This window comes from Sciurus vulgaris, assembly GCF_902686455.1.
Source record: "Sciurus vulgaris genome assembly, chromosome: 5".
NCBI lineage: Eukaryota > Metazoa > Chordata > Mammalia > Rodentia > Sciuridae > Sciurus > Sciurus vulgaris.
In genome coordinates, this window is record NC_136465.1 from 112,827,372 (window position 1) to 112,850,808 (window position 23,437).

At 36.6% G+C, this 23,437-nt stretch overlaps 2 protein-coding genes across 2 annotated transcripts in view; one reads left to right on the forward strand and one right to left on the reverse strand.

Annotated features, from left to right (window-relative positions):
* Positions 1 to 399: 399 nt before the first annotated feature.
* FAM186A (family with sequence similarity 186 member A) overlaps positions 400 to 23,437 on the reverse strand; it is a gene marked incomplete at both ends in the record, with an annotated part of 71,160 nt that continues 48,122 nt past the window's right edge. Inside the window, 3 exons of the mRNA XM_079139893.1 lie at positions 400 to 586; positions 1,665 to 1,816; positions 4,551 to 4,743. Of these exons, the coding sequence (XP_078996019.1) occupies positions 400 to 586; positions 1,665 to 1,816; positions 4,551 to 4,743 (532 nt within the window). The remainder of the gene's footprint in view (positions 587 to 1,664; positions 1,817 to 4,550; positions 4,744 to 23,437) is intronic.
* LOC306661007 (large ribosomal subunit protein eL32-like) lies at positions 19,075 to 19,601 on the forward strand. The gene has a single exon (XM_079139834.1). The coding sequence runs from the start codon at positions 19,142 to 19,144 to the stop codon at positions 19,526 to 19,528; it is 387 nt and encodes a 128-aa protein (XP_078995960.1). The 5' UTR covers positions 19,075 to 19,141; the 3' UTR covers positions 19,529 to 19,601.

Genomic DNA, 23,437 nt, shown 5'->3' on the forward strand with positions numbered 1-23,437 from the left:
GATATTATTGGTGACATCTCCAGACCTATTAACAGAAACTCAGCTAATGCTGAGTTTACCTGTACATGTATATGTAACTAATGTGAGTCTAACCTCACACCAAACACTTACTTATGGTACTACAGGTGAAAGTCAAATTAAGGAAACGAAAGATATATAACCAGCTGGGTGCGATGGCACATACTGTGATCCCAGCAACTTAGAAAGTTGAAACAGGAGGATCTCAAATTCTAAGTCAGCCTCAGCAGTTTAGTGAGGCCCTAAGCAACTTCATGGGAAACTTGTTTCAAAATAAAAATAAAAAGGACTGGGGATGTAGCCCTGGGTACAAAAAAAAGAAAAAATATATATCTAAAGCCCAATTTCCAGAGTACTCCCAGTCCTTCACTTACTCTTTACTTACTGTGATTGAATGGATGCAAGAGATTTTCTGAAGGTAGACTGAATATCTAACTGGAGCAGTCTAGGAATATCTGGATACCCACCCAATTGGGCCCAGAGTGAATGTATTGATGTCTTCTCTGTTATTGGGTAGCTTGATGTGGACAGATTAGCATGCCAGATGGCTTCCATCTGATCTTCTCCTCTGCAAAATCAAAGAGCATTAAGTGGAAGTGTCAAATGCTTTGAGTTTCTTAGTCAATCAAAATGAGTCTTAGTCTCCCCTCTTCTCTTCACCACTACCTTATTCCGTAAGTTATGCCCACTTAGACAGATAAATGGATGGAAAAGCAGAATATGCTGAAGTAGTTACCATCCACAACTTTACCTAGTAATCCTTTTTTTTTTTTCTGGAGGTACCAGGGATTTAACTTGGGGAACTCGACCACTGAGCCACATCCCTAGCCCTATAGGGTCTCACAGAGTTGCTTAGCACCTCGCTTTTGCTGATGCTGGCTTTGAACTTGCAATCCTCCTTCCTCAGCCTCCTGAGCTGCTGGGGTTATAGCTAGTTATCCATTTTTAAACTACCTTCTTAACATTATGAACTATACAGACCATCTATTTTTTTCCTTTCCTAAAGCTCCTGCCTGGCATGGTGGCACAGGCCTGTAATCCTTGCTATTTGGGAGGCGAAGGCAGGAAAATCTCAAATTAGAGGTGAGCCTCAGCAACCTAGCAAAGGCCCTGACTCAAAAAAGGGGGTAGGGCTAGGGATGTAGCTTAGTGGTAGAGTTCCCCCGGGTTCAATTTCCACTATCAAAAAAAAAAGAGAAAAAAGAAGGGTTAAGGTTTCTAAGTTTCCTTATTAGACATGCTTAAAATAATTAGTTTCTTAGTTCAGTTTTAAAAAATTTTATTCATTATTCTGTGCTGTGCATTTTGCCAGATGACTTAAATAGTGTTATTTTTGTTTATTTATTTTTATGTGGTGCTGAGGATTGAACCCAGTGCCTCACACATTCCAGGCAAGCACTCTACCACTGAGCTACAACCCCAGACCTCTTAGTTCATTTTTTTAAAGGTACTCAAAATCAGGTGTTAAATATTTTAAGTAAAAATAGATGTAAATAAATCTCTTGCTAAATTAGCTAAGGAAATTAATACTACTGTTCCATATCATAATTATGGTGAAACAGAAACTCTTGGGCATAACTTTAAAAAAGCATTTGGTTTCATATAGCAATCAAACAAAATTTAATATCAGTCTTTCTACCACATACCTAGATTTCTTGAAAACTTCAGATTTTTTTTCCTCTTCAGATAGTAACTCTAGCAATGGCCGTTGAAAAAATTCAGTATATGTAGGTATTTGATTTTTGTCAATGATCAAGGGGGTAGGTAGACTAAGATTCAATTTAAACTTCTCTTGGAGCTGAAAATAAATACATAAGAAAAAATGAATCAACTTAATGCTTCTGGGTCTTTTAGCTCAGACCCCTCAGTGTTTAAAATAAAAAAAGGAATCATGGGAAAAAAGGCCAGAATTTTTAGGAGATCTTGTAAACTTACCTTAGATTAAACTATGAGTACTTCTTTTCTTCGGATTTGCAAAGCCTTTTCCTTCTCCACTCTATCTCCCACATACACAATTTCAGAGATGGCAGCTATGTTATATAAAAACCTTGATCCTACTTAAGCTCTAATCCTAGTTCTCTCATTTCCAGGCTGTGAGACTTTATTAATTGCTTAATTTATCTGTACCTCTTTTTCTTAATTCTAAACAGGGATAATAATATAGGATTGTTGTGAGAATTGTATAACATACATGGAAGCACTTTATAAATTATGATGCATATGCAAATGTAATGATAGCTAACATTTACTGAATACTTACTGAATGCCAGCCACTGAGATAAGTATATTCCATACATCAGCTCATTTGGTATTTATAAAAATCTTATGAGGTAAGTACTATCGTTATCCTTGTCTTACATATGGAGAATCTGAGGCTCAGAAACCTTGAGGGTTGTAGCTCAGAAAACTCAAGTTGTTCAAGGTCACTTAACTAGTATGTAGCAAAACTGGTTTGAACCCAGTCTAATAGCAGAGCTAACCCTCTCGATCACACCTTGATTCATTCATGGTATTTAATCATATCTACCTTCTTATCCCTTCCACTTTAGTTCCTCTCTCTTCTTTATGCCTTGATACTTATACCTCATCATATGGATTCTGATATTCCTGTCCCCAGACCCATATTCATCCTCTGAAATGCCTTAGACATTGTGATTCCTATAGAAAGCTCATGTTACTGGCCAACCGATCTTGCTTTACTCCATCTAGGCTAACCTTATTTGCCAAATCAAAAACTGGGCTATATAAATTTTTTTAAAAAAAGAACTATAATATTTAAAATTAATTCTTCTGGAAAATTCTGGATATTTGATTTGTATCAGTTATGATGAGAAGTCTCACTATACTTCCATTTTACCAAATAATTTACATTTTGTAAAGTACTCTTTTTTGGGGGTGGGTACTGGAGATTGAACCCAAGGGCACTTTACCACTGAGTCACATCCCAAGCCCTTTTTTATATTTTATTTAGAGACAGGGTCTTACTGAGTTACTCAGGGCCTTGCTAAATTTCTGAGGCTGGCTTTGAACTCGAGATTCTCCTGCTTCAGTCTCCTGAGCCCCTGGGATTACAGGCATGCCCCACCATGCCCAGCATCAATGTTTTGTTTTTGTTTCCATTTTGGTATTGGGGATTGAACCCAGGGGCGCTTTACCACTGAACTACATCCCCAGGTCTTTTTACCTTTTTTTTTTTTTTTTTTTTGGTGGTGGGGATCAAACCCAGGGCCTTGTGCTTGCAAGGCAAGCACTCTACCAACTGAGCAATCTCCCCAGCCCCTTTTTTTACTTTTTGAGAGACAGTTTTGCTAAGGTTGGCCTCAAATGTTGCCATCCTCCTGCCTTAGCCTCCTGAGTAACTGGGATTACAGGTATGTGCCACCATGCCTGGCTTATCACCACTAAAGTTAATGAAAGAAAAGGAATTGCATACATATAAAAATGTACCTAGAACTCCAGCTTCCAAGCACATAATTCAGGGCAAAGAACCTTCTGGAAGGTCACAGTCGTGTCCCAAAGCATACTGATTGTTAGAAGGGGTTTTGGTATATAACGAGTAGATGCTAGAGTATAATAGAATCTTCTGTACCTGGTACTATGTAAGTTAAACCTTTATCTCCTTTGTTGTAAATTCATTAAAACTTGTTTCCTGATAGTTCTGATGAGAAAAGTTACCACCAGAATCAGTTAGAAAGCAATGACTTCAAGAGGCAATATATAGGCTATAGATGTGTGTTGACTAGGAAGCAATTGAGCATTTCAGGAAGTCTCTCCTATTTCATCTTTTTCTCATCTACCGATCCAGCAAGTGTTCCTATTGTCAATGTAGGAGTTTCACTGAACTTCTAAATTGGGGTAGTGGGTTGGATGGTCCCAAAATATATGTCCACCCAGTATCTGTGAATGTGTCCTTATTTGAAATAAGGGTCTTTTACAGATGTAATTAAGAATCTTAAAATGAGATCATCCTCGATTAATCAGGTATGTTTTAAATCTAATGACATATGTCTTCATAAGAGTCAGAAGAGAAGACAGAAGCCACACTGGGAAAAGAAGGTCATCCAAAGGTAAAGAGTGGAATGCCAACAATTGCTGACATCCACCACAATCTAGAGGAGAGGAATGGAGCAGGTTTCTCCCTCAGAGCCTGCAGAACCTACCGTGTGACACTTTGACCTCAAGAATTTCTAGCCTCTATGGGTTGGGGTTGTGGCTCAGTGGTAGAGCTCTTGCCTCGCACGTGTGAGGTTCTGGGCTCTATCCTCAGCACCACATAAAAATAAATAAATGGAATAAAGATATTTTGTCCATCTACAACTAAAACTATATTTTTTTAAAAAAAGAATTCCTGACCTCTAGAGCTATGAGAAAATACATTCCTGTTTTAAATCATCAAGTTTGAGGTAATTTGTTATAGCAACCCTAGGAAACTAATATACATGGTGCTTTCAAGTAAATGTTGTTTTCAAAGATTACCAGTTTTATTCTTGTTTACAACACATTGAAGAGAGAGAGAATGGATAACACGTTACCTGGCTAAATAAGAACATCATGTTCCTCAGGCACTGACTTCGTTTCTCCTCTAGAGACTTCTGCTTCTCAGTCCAGACCTGCATCACCTTTTTCTGGTAGTCATCAATTCTGCTCAGCATGATGTAGAGGTTTTGCATCTCATAACCTTTCCCATTGTTTCGGATAGTTTTTAATTGCTTGATTATGTTTTGTCTTGAAAAAGTTAACAAGAATTAGATTGATATAGTTACTGAGCCTAATTTAGCAAACCTGTCCTCAGTTTCCTTGAATTCTCATCACGTCTTGTAAGTAGGATGAGGTGGGGGACTTGTTTAATAAGACCTTAATCTAGTTCCCTATATTGAAATAGAAAAAGAACCAAAATAACACCATTTGTTCTGACCTGACTCCATTGTATGCTTGCTTATAATGTTTTCCTTTCAGCCTCCTGAAGCTGTATCTGTGTTGACAGATTAGGACCTGCCCACTTCCCTATGGTCCTGATGTATAACAATATGACTGTGAAGTATATAATCAGAACAATTCTCTCTTGTAATTAAAATAACTGTCTCTACAGGATCTTTCTGAGCTTTAAGTGCCTCAATTGTTCTTGTGGTTTTTGCCTTAATAAACTCTGTACTTCCAAAATTCAGGTGCTGAGAGTTCTTTGAGGCGTTAGCCTGCTCCCAGCCACTGCTTACCTGGCATGCTCATTAAAGAATCCTTTTTTCCCTCTCAGTTTGGTTCAATATGTCTGATGGTTTGTAATTCTTGCACATTCCATAACAATATGAATAAACTTTCAGAAATCTATATGGCTATCAATTTTGCATGAACTCTTCACAGAGTTTTCTAGTGTTGCAATAGTGCTGCTTAATATTATTTCAATATATAAAAATTTTAATATGCCTATTTGTAATAAAAATTACCCTAGGGAACAAAATACTTAATTTTTTAGTATTCATATGTGTAAGACACATAGGAGGTATATAACACAATTATGAAAAAAGCAGTGTCCTTGCCTTCAAAGATTTACAACCCAGAAGAGGGGAATTATAAATTAACTGAGAAATAAAAGCAAAAAGTAAACAATTCTCACAAGAGGAATAAATAAATAAATAAAGAAGGGTTTATTGGAAGATGTTGAATAGGATCTTTTTTCCCCCTTAGGTGCTGGGGATGAACCCAGAGGTGCTCTACCACTGAGCTACGTCCCTAGCCCTTTTCATTTTTTATTTTGAGACAGGGTCTCACCGTATTGCCTAGGCTGGTCTCAAACTTGCAATCCTCCTGCCTCAACTTTGAGTAACTAGGATTACAGGCATGTTGCCACTCCACCCAGCTTGAATAGGATGATAAAGATAAAAATATTCTTCTTTTCCCTCTGTCTCTCCTTCTCTTTCCTTTCCCCTTTCTATAATGTACACCACTACATTTGGTGTCCTAAACAGATGAGTCTTGCCATTCCCATTCTACAGGAGAGGAAAAGAATCTCAGCAAAGTTAAGCAATTTTTCTAAAGTTGCAAAATTAATAAATAGCAGATTTGGGAAGCAAACGCAGATCTTCTCTTTCTACAATAACAATTGTGTGTGTGTGTGTGTGTGTGTGTGTGTGTGTGTGTGTGTGTGTGTTACTGGGGATTGAACTTGGGAGCACTCTACCAGTGAGCTAATTCCCCAGCCCTTTTAATTTAAAAAAATTTTGAGACAGGGTTTTGCTAAGATGCTGAGGTTTTCCTTAAACTTGCAATCCTCCTGCTTCAACCTTCCAAATGACTAGGATTACAGGCCATCACACCTGACCACAACAACTAGTTCTTGAAGTGTGGATCCTGACACCTGTACTAAATTATTTGAGGGACTACCCCAGGCCTTTGAATAAAAATCTTGATGGTATGTTTCAGGAATCTACATTTAAAACAGAATCTGAGGGAAATCTTGAAGTTTGGAAAACAGAACAGGGAAGAAGGGAATGAGAGGAATCCAGGTTGAAGGGAATATTACAAAGGCTTGAAAATGAAAGCTATATTTTGGTAGAGATGAATATTCTGAGATTTTTAGACCAAAGATACGTGAAAGGATAAAATGAAGAATGAGACTAGAATGGTTAAATTATGAAAGGCCTTAACTTTCATATCCTTATCAAGGAGTTGTTATTGTTTTGGTAAGTGACATGACCCCAAAGATTTTTCTGGAAAAAAAATACATATATATATATGTATACATATATATATATATATATATATATATATATATACACACACGTATGTATATATATATAAATCTGTCTCTATAGAGTAACTTTTAGCCTTTAGGTCTCTTTGTGGGTTAATACTTTGGAAACTACTATATATGGATCATTTAATAATTATTTATATTTTAATTTTCTAATAAGCCTCCTTTTTCTGCGCCAAAGTTTTCCTGATATTTTCTTTGTCTTTTGTGATTAAACAGTCCTTTGAGGTTTTCCCCATAAATTTTCCTTTTTGAAATCATATAGCATTACTTGAAAAAGCTGTTTTTTTCTAAACTTAGGAATTTTATTGTTCATGCATTTTTAGAGGAAATTAATTTTAGTAATCTGAATGTTTTGTCCAGTAGTAACTGATTATAACCTGCTATTTGCCCTCCTTACCATTTGTTTTAACCTATATTGATAAAATATTGCCCACCCTAAGGAATATTTTTTAAGGAAGATAGTTTATATTTTCTGAGCATCTAGTATGGATCAATTATGATGCTAGAAACTAAATATATATATATATATATTTAATCCTGTCAACCATTCTTTGAAGTAAATATTATTCCATCCATTTACAAACAACATATTTGAGTCTCAGAGAGGTTCAGAATTGAAAATTTGACCCAAAATCTCTTTCTGAAGTCTACATTTAAAAGACAACAAAATTAGGATTTGGATATAAAACTATTATAATTTCCTACTTCAAGGCAACACAATATAACATTTAGTATAGTAGAAACTTTGGAAATGGGTTTTTTAAAATCCGATTCTGCCACTCACTAGTTGTGTAACTTGGACAAATAGGATGAACCCATTTCCCCACATGTATGTTAAATGAATTACATAAAGTTCCTATTTATTGTAGATGCTTTATATCCCTGTAGGTACATAACAAGTCTAAATCATTTATCATCAATTTGTCCTCATCCATGAAATGTTTCCTCAAACAATCCAAGATTAGACAAAATGTTTCCTTTAGTTTCTATCAGTTTTTACTGTTTCAAGAGTGCAGTTTATTCTTTTCTTTACTGATTCTACCACCTGTCTGACATGATACCATTGAATTATGCTGTTGAAATATCTCCCTAAATAGAATTTCTTTAAGTCAGTAGGAAATATTTGACAGGTAATTTACTCTCACTTTTGTATGCCTTCAAAACTGTAAGGTGGATGCCCTCTGGTCCTGCTTATGCCTTTGAGTAAATCTTTACTCTCCTTAAATCCATCTTCCATATTATTGACATTTTACTTCCCTTGCTAAGAATAATTCATTTATCCTCTCCAGTGTACAGAATGAAATACATGCCATTTAGGATTCTCTTTTATCTGGTCTATCTTTCCAGTATCTCTCCTCTCCCTCCAATCCCCTCTCTCTCTCTCTCTCTCTCTCTCTCTCTCTCTCTCTCTCTCTCTCTCTCTTTCTTTCTCTCTTGCTCTCTGATATTTTTATTTTATTTATTTATTTCTATCTGGTATTGAAGATCAAATGCAGTGCCTCACACATGCTAGGCAAGTGCTCTCCCATGGAGCTACAACCCAGCCCCTCCAGTCTCATCTCTTGCAACATCTTGTTTATTCTGTGTTCAACTAGCAACAAATAGTTTACACACACGCTCCCACACACAGAGTTTCTTCCCACTACCTTTCTTTGCTCTGCTATACTCTCTGTCTTCCCAGTCCTACTTTTACTGGTTCTTTGAGAAACAATTCTAAGAATCTGTACCTAACTCTACCCTATCCTGACTCCTCTTCTGTACACTTTGTACAAATGCCATAATTGTTATTTCTACATCATACTACATAATCATCTCTTCATGTGACTCTGTCTCTGAACAGACTTTGGGTACTTGAAGATAGGGGCTATGCCTTATCCATCTTTGTATCCTTCCATCTCCTCCCCTTGGGCCTAACACAGTCCCTATAAGTAGTAGATATTCAAAAAATGTAGATGAAGGAAGGACTGGGGCTGTAGCTCACTGGCAGAGCACTTGCCTAGCACACTGGTTCTCAGCACCACATAAAAATAAACAAATAAAATAAAGGCATTCTGTCCACCTACAACTACAAATTTTTTTTTAAAGTATAAGGAGGAGGGACAGGAAAAAGGAGGAATGGTGGGATGAAGTTGACCAAATTATGTTAGATATGTATATGAATAGACTATAGTAAATTTCACTTTTATGTATATCTTTCAAGCACTAATTTTAAAAAACTATCAGTATATAGAAGGAAAATTAGTAGAGGAATGGGAATGAGGGAGGGAGGAACAGAGGGAAATGGGGACTAAAGTGGAACAAATTTTATTCCATACATATATGATTATGTCAAAATGACATAAGATAGTATGTTATTTTAGTACTATAGTATGAACTATATATGTTAGAGTATATAATGCTATAGTATAGTACAATATTATGTATACCTATACTGCACTAATAAAAACATTTAAAATGTTGATGAATCAAATGAGCCTATCTAGTAACCACATTTAGTATCTTTGAGGATTTTCTTCAGTATCTAAAGAAATGAAATGTCTTAGTATCAACCTGTCTAGTTGTACATCCTCCCCATCATCCCTTCTTTTGTATATTTCACTGATCATGTGGTAACACAATTCTAAAACTATATTTTAGCCTTTAAATATGGAATATTCCTTCACAGAGGGTTCTATAAAACTTGCTTAATTCAAAAATAGCTTATATTATTATAATATTTCTCTTACACATAGTATTAGAATTATCTTCACCCAACCATACTTGTTATAGAACCTTTTTAATCTGTCAGTATTTTATTTCTTTTTAAATCTGTTGGTGACTTTTGAAGCCATTGTTGTTTGTCACTTGTTTGTTTTTGAGACAGGGGTCTAAGTTGTCCAGATTGGAGCTGAATTTATACTCCTCCTACCTCAGCCTGTCAAGTAGCTGGGATTATAGGTGGGCACTCTTTGTATCCTTCCTATTACAAGTGCTCTACCATGCCTGGCTTTCTATTGGTGGTTTTATTATGATAGCATTAAATATTAAATAAGAGTTTCCTGAGAAAAAAATTGATCCTTAATGGGATTAATGTTATAATTGTATAAAGTTAAATATTATGAAATATTGATCCATATATTTCAATTGTTAGTGATTTTACTCAAAACAGGTTAGATCAGGTCACTTAGTTCTTCAAAATCTTCAGTAAATCTTAAACAACCAGTTGTCATATAAAAATTGAGAAAGTGTTAAAAGAATTCTCCCAAAACATTACCCAGCCCATATAATATCATAGGTGAAATCTGCAAACCTCAAAAGAACAGTTAATTTTACTATTAAACTGTTGCAGACTTAAAAGATAACTTCCACATTTTTATTTTTTTAAATATTCTTTTAAGTTGTAGGTGGATGTAATACCTTTATTTTATTTATTTATTTTTATGTAATACTGAGGATTGAACCCACTGCCTCACACACAATAGGCAAGCACTCCACCACTGAGGCACAACCTCAGTCCCTTCGACACTTTTTAATGATGCAAACTTAAAAATCAAGCCAACACATTACAAAGATATGACCAAACCATAAGAAGTAAGCTACCTGCCAAACTTACTCTGAGTATCAGTGAAAAAAATCCTTAATAGAATATTACAGAGTCTACAATACTTTTAAAGGATATACCAGGGACAAATAAATTTATGCTAAGAATGCAATGATGGCTTAATGTAATTCAGTATATTAACAGATCAATGAAATAGATCATGTGAAAATGAAGTATTAAAATCACATTTCACAAAAAGTTATTTGACAGATTTGACAAAACTCAATGTCCATAATCATCATCATTATTTTTGGCAGTACTAGGGATTGAACCCAGGGGTGCTCTACCACTGAGCCAAATCCCCAGTCTTTTTTCATATTTTATTTAGAGACATGGTCTCACTAAGTTGCCGAGACTGACTTTGAACTTGCAATCCTCCTGCCTTAGTCTCCTGAGCTGCTGGGATTATAGGTGTGCAGTTTTAAATACTCAATATAAATTTTTCCTGGGAAACAAAAACAACATAGGGCTATGGAAAGATACTCTTAGCTGTTACTCAGGGCAAGTGAAATGAAAAAGATGGCCTTGTAGCTGTATCACCAATATATATATATATATATATTTTTTTTGGTTTGTTTTATGTTGTCGTTTTTTATGGTGCTAGTGATCAAATTCAGTTGCTGTGCAAGTGCCCTACCAGTGAGCTATATCTCCATTTGGCTATCACCACTAATTTAAAACATAGTTCTGGAGGGTACTATTCAATAGGCAAGAGATAGAAATTAGATGTTTAAAAATTGTAAAATCTAGGTTTAAAATTATTATTTGCAAATGAAATTGAGATAGGGACCTAGGATAAAGAGAGAGAAATACTGAATCTTAAAGGAAACAAACAAGCCACTGAGATGTAGAAAGCATAGTTGTAAATCTTGAGTAACTTGCCCATGGCCCATGCCCCTGTAAAATGAGGGAAATTTGCAAGTATAGGGAAAACTGGCATGAAATTATGCAGCTCCACCCTGGATCCCCCTTCAGTCCAGCCCCTGTTCATCCCTTCTAGAAATATTGAACCCCCAACCCAAGTCAGGGCTGCTTCCCACTTATTTTTTTTTTAATATTTTAAATATTTTTTAGTTGTCAATGGACCTTTATTTTTAAAATTTATTTATTTATATGTGGTGCTGAGAATCGAACCCAGTGCTTCACACATGCTAGGCAAGCACTCTACCACTGAGCTACAACCCCAGCTCATGCTTTTCACTTTTGAGACAGCCAACGTTCTCACATTCTCCCTTGAATGTGTATCTACCTTCCTAAATAAACTTCTCTCTATGCCTTTGTCTGGTTCATGTTGAAATTCTTTTTTTTCACATATGCCAAGAACCCTGCTAGTCCTGAGTTAAATTCCCCCTCTTCTGGGAACTCCTCAAACCCTTCTCCAAAGATGTCTCTTCTCCTGGGACATCTCTTGGCATCCAACATCTCTTCTCCTGGGACATCTCTTGGCATCCAACATCTCTTCTCCTGGGACATCTCTTGGCATCAATTTTGTAAGTGTCAACAAATATTTTCTTTCTGTTTTGACTATGATTTACTCTATTAGTTACTGTAGCTGTAAGTCTCTCTCTCTCTCTCTCTTCCCCTCCCTCTCTCCCTCTCCTTTCAAAGATCAAAGAGCATAATCTCGATCTACTTAATTTGCTGTGGCTCCCCTTCTTGAGTGGCTGAGAAATCCCCAGGCCATGCTGATTCAGGTGGCAATAAGGTGACAGCTGATGCCATCCTAGAGATCTGGTAAGAGTCTTTGAACTCTAAAACTGGGAAGGAGTTCAGTGGTCCTTTTTAAAGCCCTTTCTCTCTTGTATGCCACAGAGTGGGAATCATAGGTTTCTCAGTCTCCGTGAGACTTACAACAGGTGATGTTCTTACTGTTTTTCTTCCTCCTTTCCTTGGTCAAAACCCCTTTCTCCCTTAAGAAGATGGATGCTTGTTTATAAAAGCACCTAAGAGACAATAGAATGAATTGGACATAACTTTCCTATGTTCACATATGAATACACAACCAGTGTAACTCCACATCATGTACAATCACAAGAATGGGAAGTTATACTCCATGTAGGTATGATATGTCAAAATACACTCTATTGTCATGTATATCTAAAAAGAACAACAAAAAAGCACCTAAGATAGGACAGTCCCTTAGTCAACATACCCTGTTCCTGGGTTGGAGAGAACAAAGTACTTGTCCAGAAGACACATATGAGGGATTGGTCTCCCAGTGTCTTGAGCAACCCCTCATTTTGCCAAATATGGGATTCACCTGAGAAACATTGTTGGAGGGACCCAACCTTGATGTGACAAAGAAGCTACCTCCCTCCATTAATCACCACATTCAGACCCAGTACACTTAGTGGCCAATCTGACTCTAAGTTTCTGCTATAAATCTTTCAATCTTAAATTTCAGCTAAAACTCAAGTTCTGAGAGACCTCTTGACCTGTCCTCCTGCACTCCCTTTTCACTTACATGCCCCAGCTAAATTACTCTATCCTAGGGGCTGAAATGCTGTCAGGTAAACAGGGGACTTGTGAAGAGGTGATGCAAAGGCTGTGACCTGTCAAGAGTCATGATTTATGTGTGGCCTTTTCTTAGGCCTGAAGGCACCAACCCTAAAGTCTAAATTACTTTCATTCCTATGGTCAGTGAGCCAAAGGTCAGATAACTGAGCCGAGGGTGGGAAATAGTTCATCTCACTTCCCCCTTCATTGGAGGGGGGGAGAGAAAAATACCAGTTTTAAAATAAGCTGCAGTTTGCAGAACAGTGAGGGTTATGTTCAAAACATAAAGTGGACCTGTTACATGAACAAATTTCTAATTAAAACTTACCTGACTTCGTCCTATCCCAAAGTGCCTCTAAACTCTCTAAGAGTTTTTTGTGTTCTTGCTATTTAAAATAATAAGATATTGTAAATTCTTAAGTGCACCTAGATTATTTGAGATCTTAGGGATGTTCTTTTTTAGATTTTTTTCTTATTTCTTTTCTTGAGGCCTAGGTATGGGTTAAAGAACCCAGAAAACTGCGTAATGGGAACAAGGACTATCATACTGCTGATAATTTAGGACTGCGGATAATTTAGGACAGACTTGCAGGTCTGATCCTGATGGATACATAGAGTATACCCCAAAGATAAAGTATGGGATATACTTAAAAAAAAAAAAAAAAGACCTAAAAAAAAGTTTGATCCTGGTTGGGAACTCAGACTACCTCAAGGCCTATTTTCTTTTGTTTTTCTTTTCAGAAAACTGCATTGGAGATTATGGCTAATTTAGGGTATATCCCTGAGAATTCACCCTTTGGGTGCATATTAAATAATTAAAATTAGTTTAAGACAGAGGACTTAAATCCATTTCCTTTTTTCTGAAATGACTTGGTCCTAATATAAATTAGAGAATGGAGGCTTGTTCTGTAAATGGGAAAAATGGACAGAGATTGACTATCTGGGTTTCCCCCTTCCCTCAAACTGTCTTTAAAAAAAAAAAAAAAAAAAAAGGCTAATTATTAAAAGATGTTATCCTAAGCAACTATTCATGGGCTAACTCTCAAACTCAGTTGGGACTAAAGGAAAGAGAGTTCTTTCCCTTTGAGTTTTTTTTTTTTTTTTTTAAACTTTGTCCAGTATCCTTTGTTTTTTAGTTGTCAATGAACATTTATTTATTTATATGTGGTGCTGAGAATTGAACCCAGTGCCTCACACATGCCAGGCAAGCTCTGTACCACTGAGCCATGACCCCAGCCCCTTAAAAGGGCTTTTAAAAGGAAAATAAGTAGTAGCGATGGCTAACATGGATCTATTTAAGAATGAACAAGTGGTCACCTGAATCATTGATTCAGTTCAGACATGATTGAGAAACCTTGTTTAAGCCATTGCCAACTGTACAGATGTCCCCCTTTACGCAGTTGGGAATGTCAGTCCTGACTTGCTTCAGTTTCCTCTCTGTGGGTGAAAGTTGGTGCATGGGACTGAGGAAGGCTCGAGACAATTAAAGGCAGCTGGGCCATTCCCCAGTGCTGCATGAAGATCTCAGGTCCAGAGTCTGACCCCAACATCCCTAAGGGGTATCAACTATCAACCACCATCTGTTCTTTCTGTTTCTGATTGACTTGACCTGATGGTGGAGGGCACCCTCATCTGATGAATCTTGGATCTGAGATTAAGTCTTAGTCTGATCCGAGGTCTTTGGGAAAGAGGTAACCCATTAATCTCCAGAACATAAGTCAAGTAGTCTCTCCCTCTTCAGAAATGCTTCTACTCCAAGTGTGTCCCTGCTGTCTACCTCTTAAACAGGGATTCATTATGAAAGATTACCAAGATATAACTTCCTTAGCTTTAAAATTAGACTGCCTTCCCTAGACCCTCCACAAGACATTTTTTCTTCTATACTCCCCTCACCTGGTGCCAAAAAGACCAGAAGTTCTGTTTCACTTAGAGTAAATTATACTATACCTTATCTCTTCTAGTTCAGGGAGTCAAATTATTTACTTTCTCTATTGGAGATATCACCCAGAACACTAATGGGCTTGCTTCCCACTTCAAATTGAGGAACATAATATGAAATCATGTTCCTATGAGTAGGAGGACCAAAAGGACAAAGGGAACATGTAAGAAAAATTTTAAAGGTACAGCTAACTGATAAATATCCTCTCTTAAATAGTTATCAAGAAGTTAGTATCCTCCATTCTGAGTGAGGCCAAATTTCCCCCTCCACTACCACCATGTATTAACTAATGATAGGGCTCAGTGTGGACAAACCAGAATTCATTATAAGAAAGGTATCTAAGAGTTTCGTAGTCCCCAGGGTAATAAATCACATGGTAAGGGGGGTTAGTCTAGAGGCTTGCACCTTTTACATAGTCACCCATGAAGAAGTAAGGTAAGTACTGCTTACTGGTAAGGCAGCAGTTAAGTTCAGAGGTCATGGAAGGAGAGGTGGGAACTGCTAATCACTAGAGGCTCCAGAATTGGGGAGACATCCTGTAGCCAAAGAGACAGTTTCCGTGACACAGGTGTCCATGTTCTGTTTTCTTTCATGCTTTTTGTTGTTGTTGTTCAGAGGGGAGTCTTGGCCTGAATAGTAGTATCAGGGGATGACCTAATTATAGTTGAGAAAGGAAATTCCTGATAATTTTCTATACCCAAACCTGGCCTATTTACCAACTGTAGGAAATAGAAAAACAGTCTCTAGAGGGAAATATAAACTATAACACCACACCGTAAAAGAACGGTTTCACAAAAGGGAGATTTAAAAAGATGGTCAAAAGTAGCCTATGTATGATTTTTGCTTCCCATGTTCAAAACAGCAGTTTTCCCTACCCTTTTACTGCCTACCTGATACCCATCTAAAATGTAAGCCACATGAACAAGTGCCCAAATCAGTTTAAGACCAGAGAAGGAAAGTGTCACTTTTAAATCCAAGCTGCTATGGAACATAAAAGACTTTTCTCTTTTATTGCACTCTGAGATTCTGCTCTCAGTAAGTTTGTCCCTAATGCTAAAGAACAAGAGAGACAGACAGAGGAGATCTAGAAAGGCCAGCTATGCTAGGTCCTGGACCTTTTGAGGATGCTTAAGAGTTCTGCATTCTATTTTGGGACTAACACAGCAGGTGTTACTCTGAATCACAGAGATTCAGCTACAGGAAGCTACAGGAAGACAGACCTGGGAATATCAGGGGACACCCTACTTCTGGAAGGGTTTCCTCTTCTCTCCTCTCCAGTAGGGCATAGGAAAATGGAAAAATCCCATATGTACAAGTTTTCTTAACCTTAAGAAACTTTTTCCTTAAGAACTCATGGGCTCCCACACTCTTTAAATATCTAGACTGACTCTAATCTGATCCAAAAGTGCACTCTGGTCTGATAGAGATGTTCTGCATACTTCTTTACTAGAATAATTATGGCCATCTCATTTTTTTCAGAACTTGTGCCTTTTTTGTTGTTTTTTTTTTTTAGCTCATTGTTTTTGTGGCGAATTCACACTTGGTCCTGTGTGCCTAAATTAATATATTTTGTTCTGATTAGTCTTGTTTTGTCTAATATAGAGTTTTTGTTTTTAGCTCTCTATCTGTTCTTCCTGCTATCTTTATTCAGAGTCCAGTTTTTCAAGGGGGAAAGCTCAAAAATTCTTGTTTTTTGTCAGTTTTTATATACATTTATGCACATCTGTGTAGTATATATTGTGTCTATATATTTTTTGTCCCAAAATTAGCATATAGATAAATGAGTGCCCATAAGTTAAATTTTAAAAGGGGAAGGGATATATCCAAATATCTTTTAGTTCACATGACTTAAACCTGTAAGAAAAAGTTCAATTTAAATTGGCTAAACAGATAAGAGTAAGGATGTCTTTAAAATTATTAATCCACACATATTTCTAAGTGGACAAGCAATCAGTAGTGTTGGTTTCTATAAAATGTTTGAAGTATAATATCCATTGCTTCTAGGATTTTTCTTCAGCAGGGAAAAGATGATTTATACTGTAAACTACACTTGGCTGATATTTTGGTTTTCATGGCTAACCTAAAGTTAACAGTTAAAAAAATTAGTAAATTAGATTTAACATAAATGGGATTAGTCTTCATAAATGTGTTTGTTAGAGGAGACATATGATTAATTTGCAAACTTAAAATACTAAAACATCAACTGCTAAATATAAATTCAAGTACTCTTTAGGATTACTTTGTTTCGGGGTCTTTACTGAAAACAAGGTTACTAAGAGCAGGTATAATTCTATATGCAGAGTACAAAAATTTTCAGCTGTGTTTCAATTTAAATACTGTAAATAACATAATGTATTTCATCTTATTAAGGGGAGTAATTAGGAAAAATTCAGAAATTCATAAGGATTGTTTCAGAATGTAAATTAAAGAAAAATCAGCAACTAGAAAAGAGATATAAGAAAGTTTTAGGTATGGAACTAAATATATTTGTCCAAGCTTTGTCTAAGTGCTATGTAAAAACTTGTAGTATTATAGAAATGAGATGTAGTTGTAAATCACATAATGTCTATTTCTGATCATCAGCACAGTTTCCTAAACATATAAGAGATTTAAAGTTATACTTTGATTTTTGTCACTGTCACTAATCTATGAAGACCTGTGATTACAGTTACCCTATACTACAGATTATAAACTTTTCTTTAAAAGTTAAACTTAGTTAAGGGCTGGGGTTGTAGTGGTAGAGCACTTTCCTAGCACATGTGAGGCCCTGGGTTTGGTCCTCAGAACCACTTAAAAATAAATAAATAAAATAAAGGTATTGTGTACACCTACAACTAATATATATATATATATATATATATATATATATATATATATTCACACACACACACACATAAATATATACACATATGTTTATATATGTTTATGTATGTTAACATATATACATGTTTATATATATGTTTAACAGAGGGGCTGGGATTCAGGCTCAGTGGTAGAATGCTTGCCTAGTATGTGTGAGGCACTGGAATTGATTTTTAGCACTGTGTTCAAATAAATAAAGGTCCATCAACAACTAAATATACATTTAAAAAAAGAAAAAAGCTAAATTTGATTAATATAAGTACATCTATGTTGTTTGACACTTGCACTCTTCTTTATGTACTAGATATATTCATGTTCTCCAAGGATACAAGCCTTTTCAAAAATAAAGCTTAAGTGAGCACTTTACCAAGTTGGTATTCTCCAATCAAAAGTTTTGTCTGTAGCAATAGTCTCCTTCAGACTTATATAAAAATAACAAATGTGGTTGGGAATTTATTTATGTCATTTTAATGTTTTGTAACTGGATAAAAATAACCTGTCATCAATAAATGATAAATAAAATTTTGTGTTACTCTTCACACTGGGATGGAAATTAGAATGTATTCTTGGAAGGGAATAAGGAGAGTGATTTATTTAAAGGCTGACAATGTGGGACATGAAAATATTTTGCCACTTTTTTATGTAAAGAAGCTTTTCCACAAGTTCTCTTAGATTATTTGATTTATGTTTCAAATGTAATGTTGTGTTAATTAAATATTCATATAGATTCAGGAAATAATATATAGGAATTTGTAAAATGATATTTAAGAAAGAGACAAAGATTGGCTTCAGATCACCTGAGTTAAGATTCTGCCTCTCACCTTACTCCATGTTAGGATGGCTCCAAAGTAGGTTAGATTTCAGCTTATTTAAAATTGTGTTCAAAGGATAGATTTTTGTTGTAAAGATTACTGTGGTCTCATGAAAATCAGAACATTAAGAAAAGAAATTGAGGAAGACCTTAGAGATGGAAAGATCTCCCATGTTCTTGAATAGGCAGAATTAATGTTGTCAAAATGGTCATACTAGCAAAAGCACTATACAGATTTAATGCAATTCCTACTAAAATCCCAATGACATTATTCATAGAACTAGAAAAAGTAGTCATGAAATTCATTTGGAAAAATAAGAGGCCCAGAATAGCCAAAGCAATCCCTAGCAAAAAGAGTGAAGTGGAGGCATTACAATACTAGACCTTAAATTATACTACAAAGCTATAGTACAAAAATGGCATGGTTTGGGCACCAAAAGAGACATGAAGATCAATGATACAGAACAGAAGACATAGAGACAAACCTACATAAATACAGTTATCTCATACAAGACAAAGGCCCCATAAACATACATTGGACTCAGCTGCTCAGGAGGCTGAGGCAGGAGGATTGCAAGTTCAAAGCCACCCTCAGCAAAAGCAAGGCACTGCTCTCTTCCTCGGCGCTGCCTACGGAGGTGGCTGCCATCTGTATTCGGCATCACGGCTGCCCTCAGACCTCTCATGAAGCCCAAAATCGTCAAAAAGAGAACCAAGAAGTTCATCCGGCACCAGTCAGACCAATATGTCAAAATTAAGCGCAACTGGTGGAAACCCAGAGGTATTGACAACAGGGTGCGGAGAAGATTCAAGGGCCAGATCTTGATGCCCAACATTGGTTATGGGAGCAACAAGAAGACAAAGCACATGCTGCCCAGTGGCTTCCAGAAGTTCCTGGTCCACAACGTCAAGGAGTTGGAAGTGCTGCTCATGTGCAACAAATCTTACTGTGCTGAGATTGCTCACAACGTTTCCTCCAAGAATCACAAAGCCATCGTGGAAAGAGCAGCCCAACTGGCCATCAGAGTCACCAATCCCAACGCCAGGCTGCGCAGTGAAGAAAATGAATAGACAGTTCATGGGCACATTTTTTGTGTGCTTAAATAAAACCATAAAAACCGTAAAAAAAAAAAAAAAAAAAAAAAAAAAAGCAAGACACTAAGCAACTCAGTGAGACCCCATCTCTAAATAAAATACAAGATAAGGCTGGAGATGTGATTCAGTGGCCAGTTGCCCCTGAGTTCAATCCCAGGTACCAAAACAAACAAACAAAAAACCCAACAACAACAACAACAACAAAAAACACTAGAGAAAAGATAACCTCTTCAACAAATGGTGCTGGGAAACCAGAAATTCATATGCTGCAAAATGAAATTAAACCCCTATCTCTCACTCTGCACAAAACTCAACTCAAATTGGATCAAGGACCTAGGCAGTAGACCAGAGATCCCATGCCTACTAGAAGAAAAAGTAGGTCCAAATCTCCATCATGTCTGCCTAGGAACCAAATTCCTCAACAAGACTCCTAAAGCACAAGCACAAGAAGCAAAAATAAATGGGCTAGTATCAAACCAAAAACCTTCTTCACAGCAAAGGAAACAGGAACATGAAGAGAAATCATATAGAATGGGAGAAAATCTTTGCCACCTACACCTCAGATAGAGCATTAATCTCCAGGATATATAAAGAACTCAAAAAACTTAATACCAAAAAAACAAATAACTCAAGTCAATAAATGGGCTAAGGAACTGAACAGACACTTCACAGAAGAAAAAATATGAATGGTCAACAAAGATATGAAAAAATGTTCAACATCACTAGCAATTAGATAGATGCAAATTAAAACTACACTGAGATTTCACCTCACTCCAGTCAGAATGGCAATTATCAAGAATACAACAACAATAAATGTTGGTGAGGATGTGGGGGAAAAGGTACACTCATACATTGCTGATGGGACTGCAAATTAGTGCAACCACTCTGGAAAGCAGTATGGAGATTCCTCAGGAAACTTGAAATCGAACCACCATTTGACTCAGTTATCCCGCTCCTCAGCATACACCCAAATCATCATACTATAGTGACATGGCCACATCAATGTTCATAGCAGCTCAATTCACTAAGCTATGGACCAACTTAGGTGCCCTGCAACAGATGAATGGATAAAGAAAATGTGGTACACATACATAATGGAATATAAGTGGGCCATAAAGAAGAATAAAATTATGGCATTTGCTGGTAAATGTATGGAACTTGAGGCTATCATGCTAAGTGAAATAAGCCAATCCCCAAAAACCAAAGGCAGAATGTTCTCTCAGATATGCAGATGCTGACTCACAATAGGTGGCGTGGGGAGGAGTGGAGGTTCACTGGATTGGACAGGGGGAGATGGGAGGAGGAGAGGGGGAATGGGCATTAATCTCCAGGATATATAAAGAACTCAAAAGACTTAATACCAAAAAAAACAAATAACCCAAGTTAATAAATGGGCTAAGGAACTGAACAAACATTCACAGAAGAAAAAATATGAATGGTATAACAAAGATATGAAAAAATGTTCAGCATCACTAGCAATTAGATAGATGCAAATTAAAACTACACTGAGATTTCACTCAGTGAAACACTGAGACAGTAGAATGAATTGAACATAACTTTTCTATTTCATATATGAATACATGACCAGGGTAGTACCACATCATATACAACCACAAGAATGGAAAGTTATACTCCATGTATGTATACTATATCAAAATACACTCTACTGTCATATTTATCTAAAAAGAACAAATAAAAGTTTTTAAAATAAAGATTAGTATGATCTTAAAATAACCAAAGGTTATAATACAAAACTAAGTAAAGGTTTGGGTATATTATAAAAGATATGCAAGATTGTAAGAGAGTTTTAAAGAAGAGTAAAATATGTAAAGTTTTTCATATGTGATTGAGTTGATAAACATATGTGTCTTTCTGGAGGCAAAATAGATACCAAGAATATATTACTGTTATTATAGAAATTATGTTTCTTGGTTCAAAGCTATTATACAAACTGAATACCTTTTCTGTCTTGTTACTTGCATTTTATATTTTCCTTATAGAACTTTAAAACTTTTGCCTGTTAGTGTTTTGAAGTAGTACTCCTTATAACAGAACAACCTGAGTTAATTTGAGATAATAAGCCATCACCTATAGGACAGAATAGGATATAAGGCTGTATATAGTATTACAGTACTAATACTAACCCCAGTTAAATGGAAGGGATAACCTTCCATTTAAGGTTAGGAAGTAAAAGTCCAAGGAAAAAATAGTATAAAATAGTCCTTGCCCTCTAAGGCCTGCTAGGACCCAGGGAACCATAGGACTGCTCTAAGTGTCCTGCAACTCTGGGTGAATCACTTGACCTTCTGATCAGGGGGATCATGAGAACCCTAGAAAACAGGAAATCAACCAGTATACATTCTGCAAAGGGGAAGTTCACTGGAGAGAAAAATGTCCCTCATGCTTCTAAGGGAAAACACATGTGGTCAGCAAGACTCTGACCTCTCTTGCAAGATGGCACAATTGATAGAGGAAGACTACAAGAGCCAAGAGGACTTCCACTCCCAAAAGTGACCCTGAGAGATGTCAGCTGACCCTAACAGTAGATAGGAACAAGGTCAACTTTTGACCAACTTGGTCTTAAACACCTAGCAGGAAAGTACAACTAAAGAATAATCATAAATGAACATTAAGAAAAGATTTCTCCTCTTAAATGTAATTTGATGTATATTTATGTCAACCTTACCAAAAGTAAGTAAAGGATATAGAAAAAGAAGTCTTATGAGTGTCTGATAATAACAATCAGAAGAGTCTGCTAAAATGAAGTTTGCCCTAAGTTAATTTTTCTGATCCGATAAACCTGCTTAAAAAATCCAGATCCTGAGACATGTACAGGTACATAAAACTATTACTTACCTAACTTCACTTGGCTGTTACCACTCTTAAGACCTCTGGTAACTATACTTCTGCTCCTATTGCTCAGTCTGGGTCTTTTTAATCTAATGAAGCTCGTATCTTCCAGATTACAATTCCATGTGAAGTGAATGGCAACACAAGAATGTCAACCCATCCCTGCAAATGAGACACAGTGTCTCTCCTTTAGAAAGTCAGGATGAGACTTTTGATCCCTGATTAGGCAGGGTAATTGCCTCTTGCCAGCTTGAAGCAGCCATGAAAGGGTTGTATCTTCAACCCTCACCAACCTTAAGATTAAGGGATCAAAGTCTCAAGGGGAGGGAGAATGAGATAGGGATTTAGGATAAAGAGAGAAGAACTATGTTTTAGTCAGCTTTCTCACTGATGTGACTAAAAGACCTGATTAGAAAAATTGTAGAGGAGGAAAAGTTTATTTGAAGGCTCACAGTTTCAGAGGTCTCAGTCTGTAGAAGGCTGGCTCCATTCCTTGGGGCTCCAGGTGAGACAGAACATTATAGTGAAGAGTGTAGCAGAGGAAAGCAGCTCATGTGATAATCAGAAAGCAGAGAAAAAAACTAAGCTCACAAAATATATACCTCAAAGGCACACCCCAATGATCCACCTCTTCTAGACACACTCCACCCACCTTTAGTTACTACTCAGTTAATTTGTCAGGGGATTAATGCACTGATTGGGTTAAGGCTCTCATAATCCAATCATTTCACCTCCGAATGTTCTTGCACTGTCTCATACATGAGCTTTTGGGGGACACCTTATATCCAGAGCATAACAAATGGAATTTTTGGGGGGAGTTACCTGGGATTAAACTCAGGGGCACTCAACAACATCCCCAGTCCTATTTTGTATTTTATTTAGATACAGGATCTCACTTTTGCTGAGGTTGGCTTTAAACCCCTAATCCTCCTGTCTCAGCCTCCTGAGCCACTGGGATTACAGGCATACGTGCCACCACATCCAGCTAACAAACTGAATCTTAAAGGAAACACCCACAAAGACATTGAGATGTAG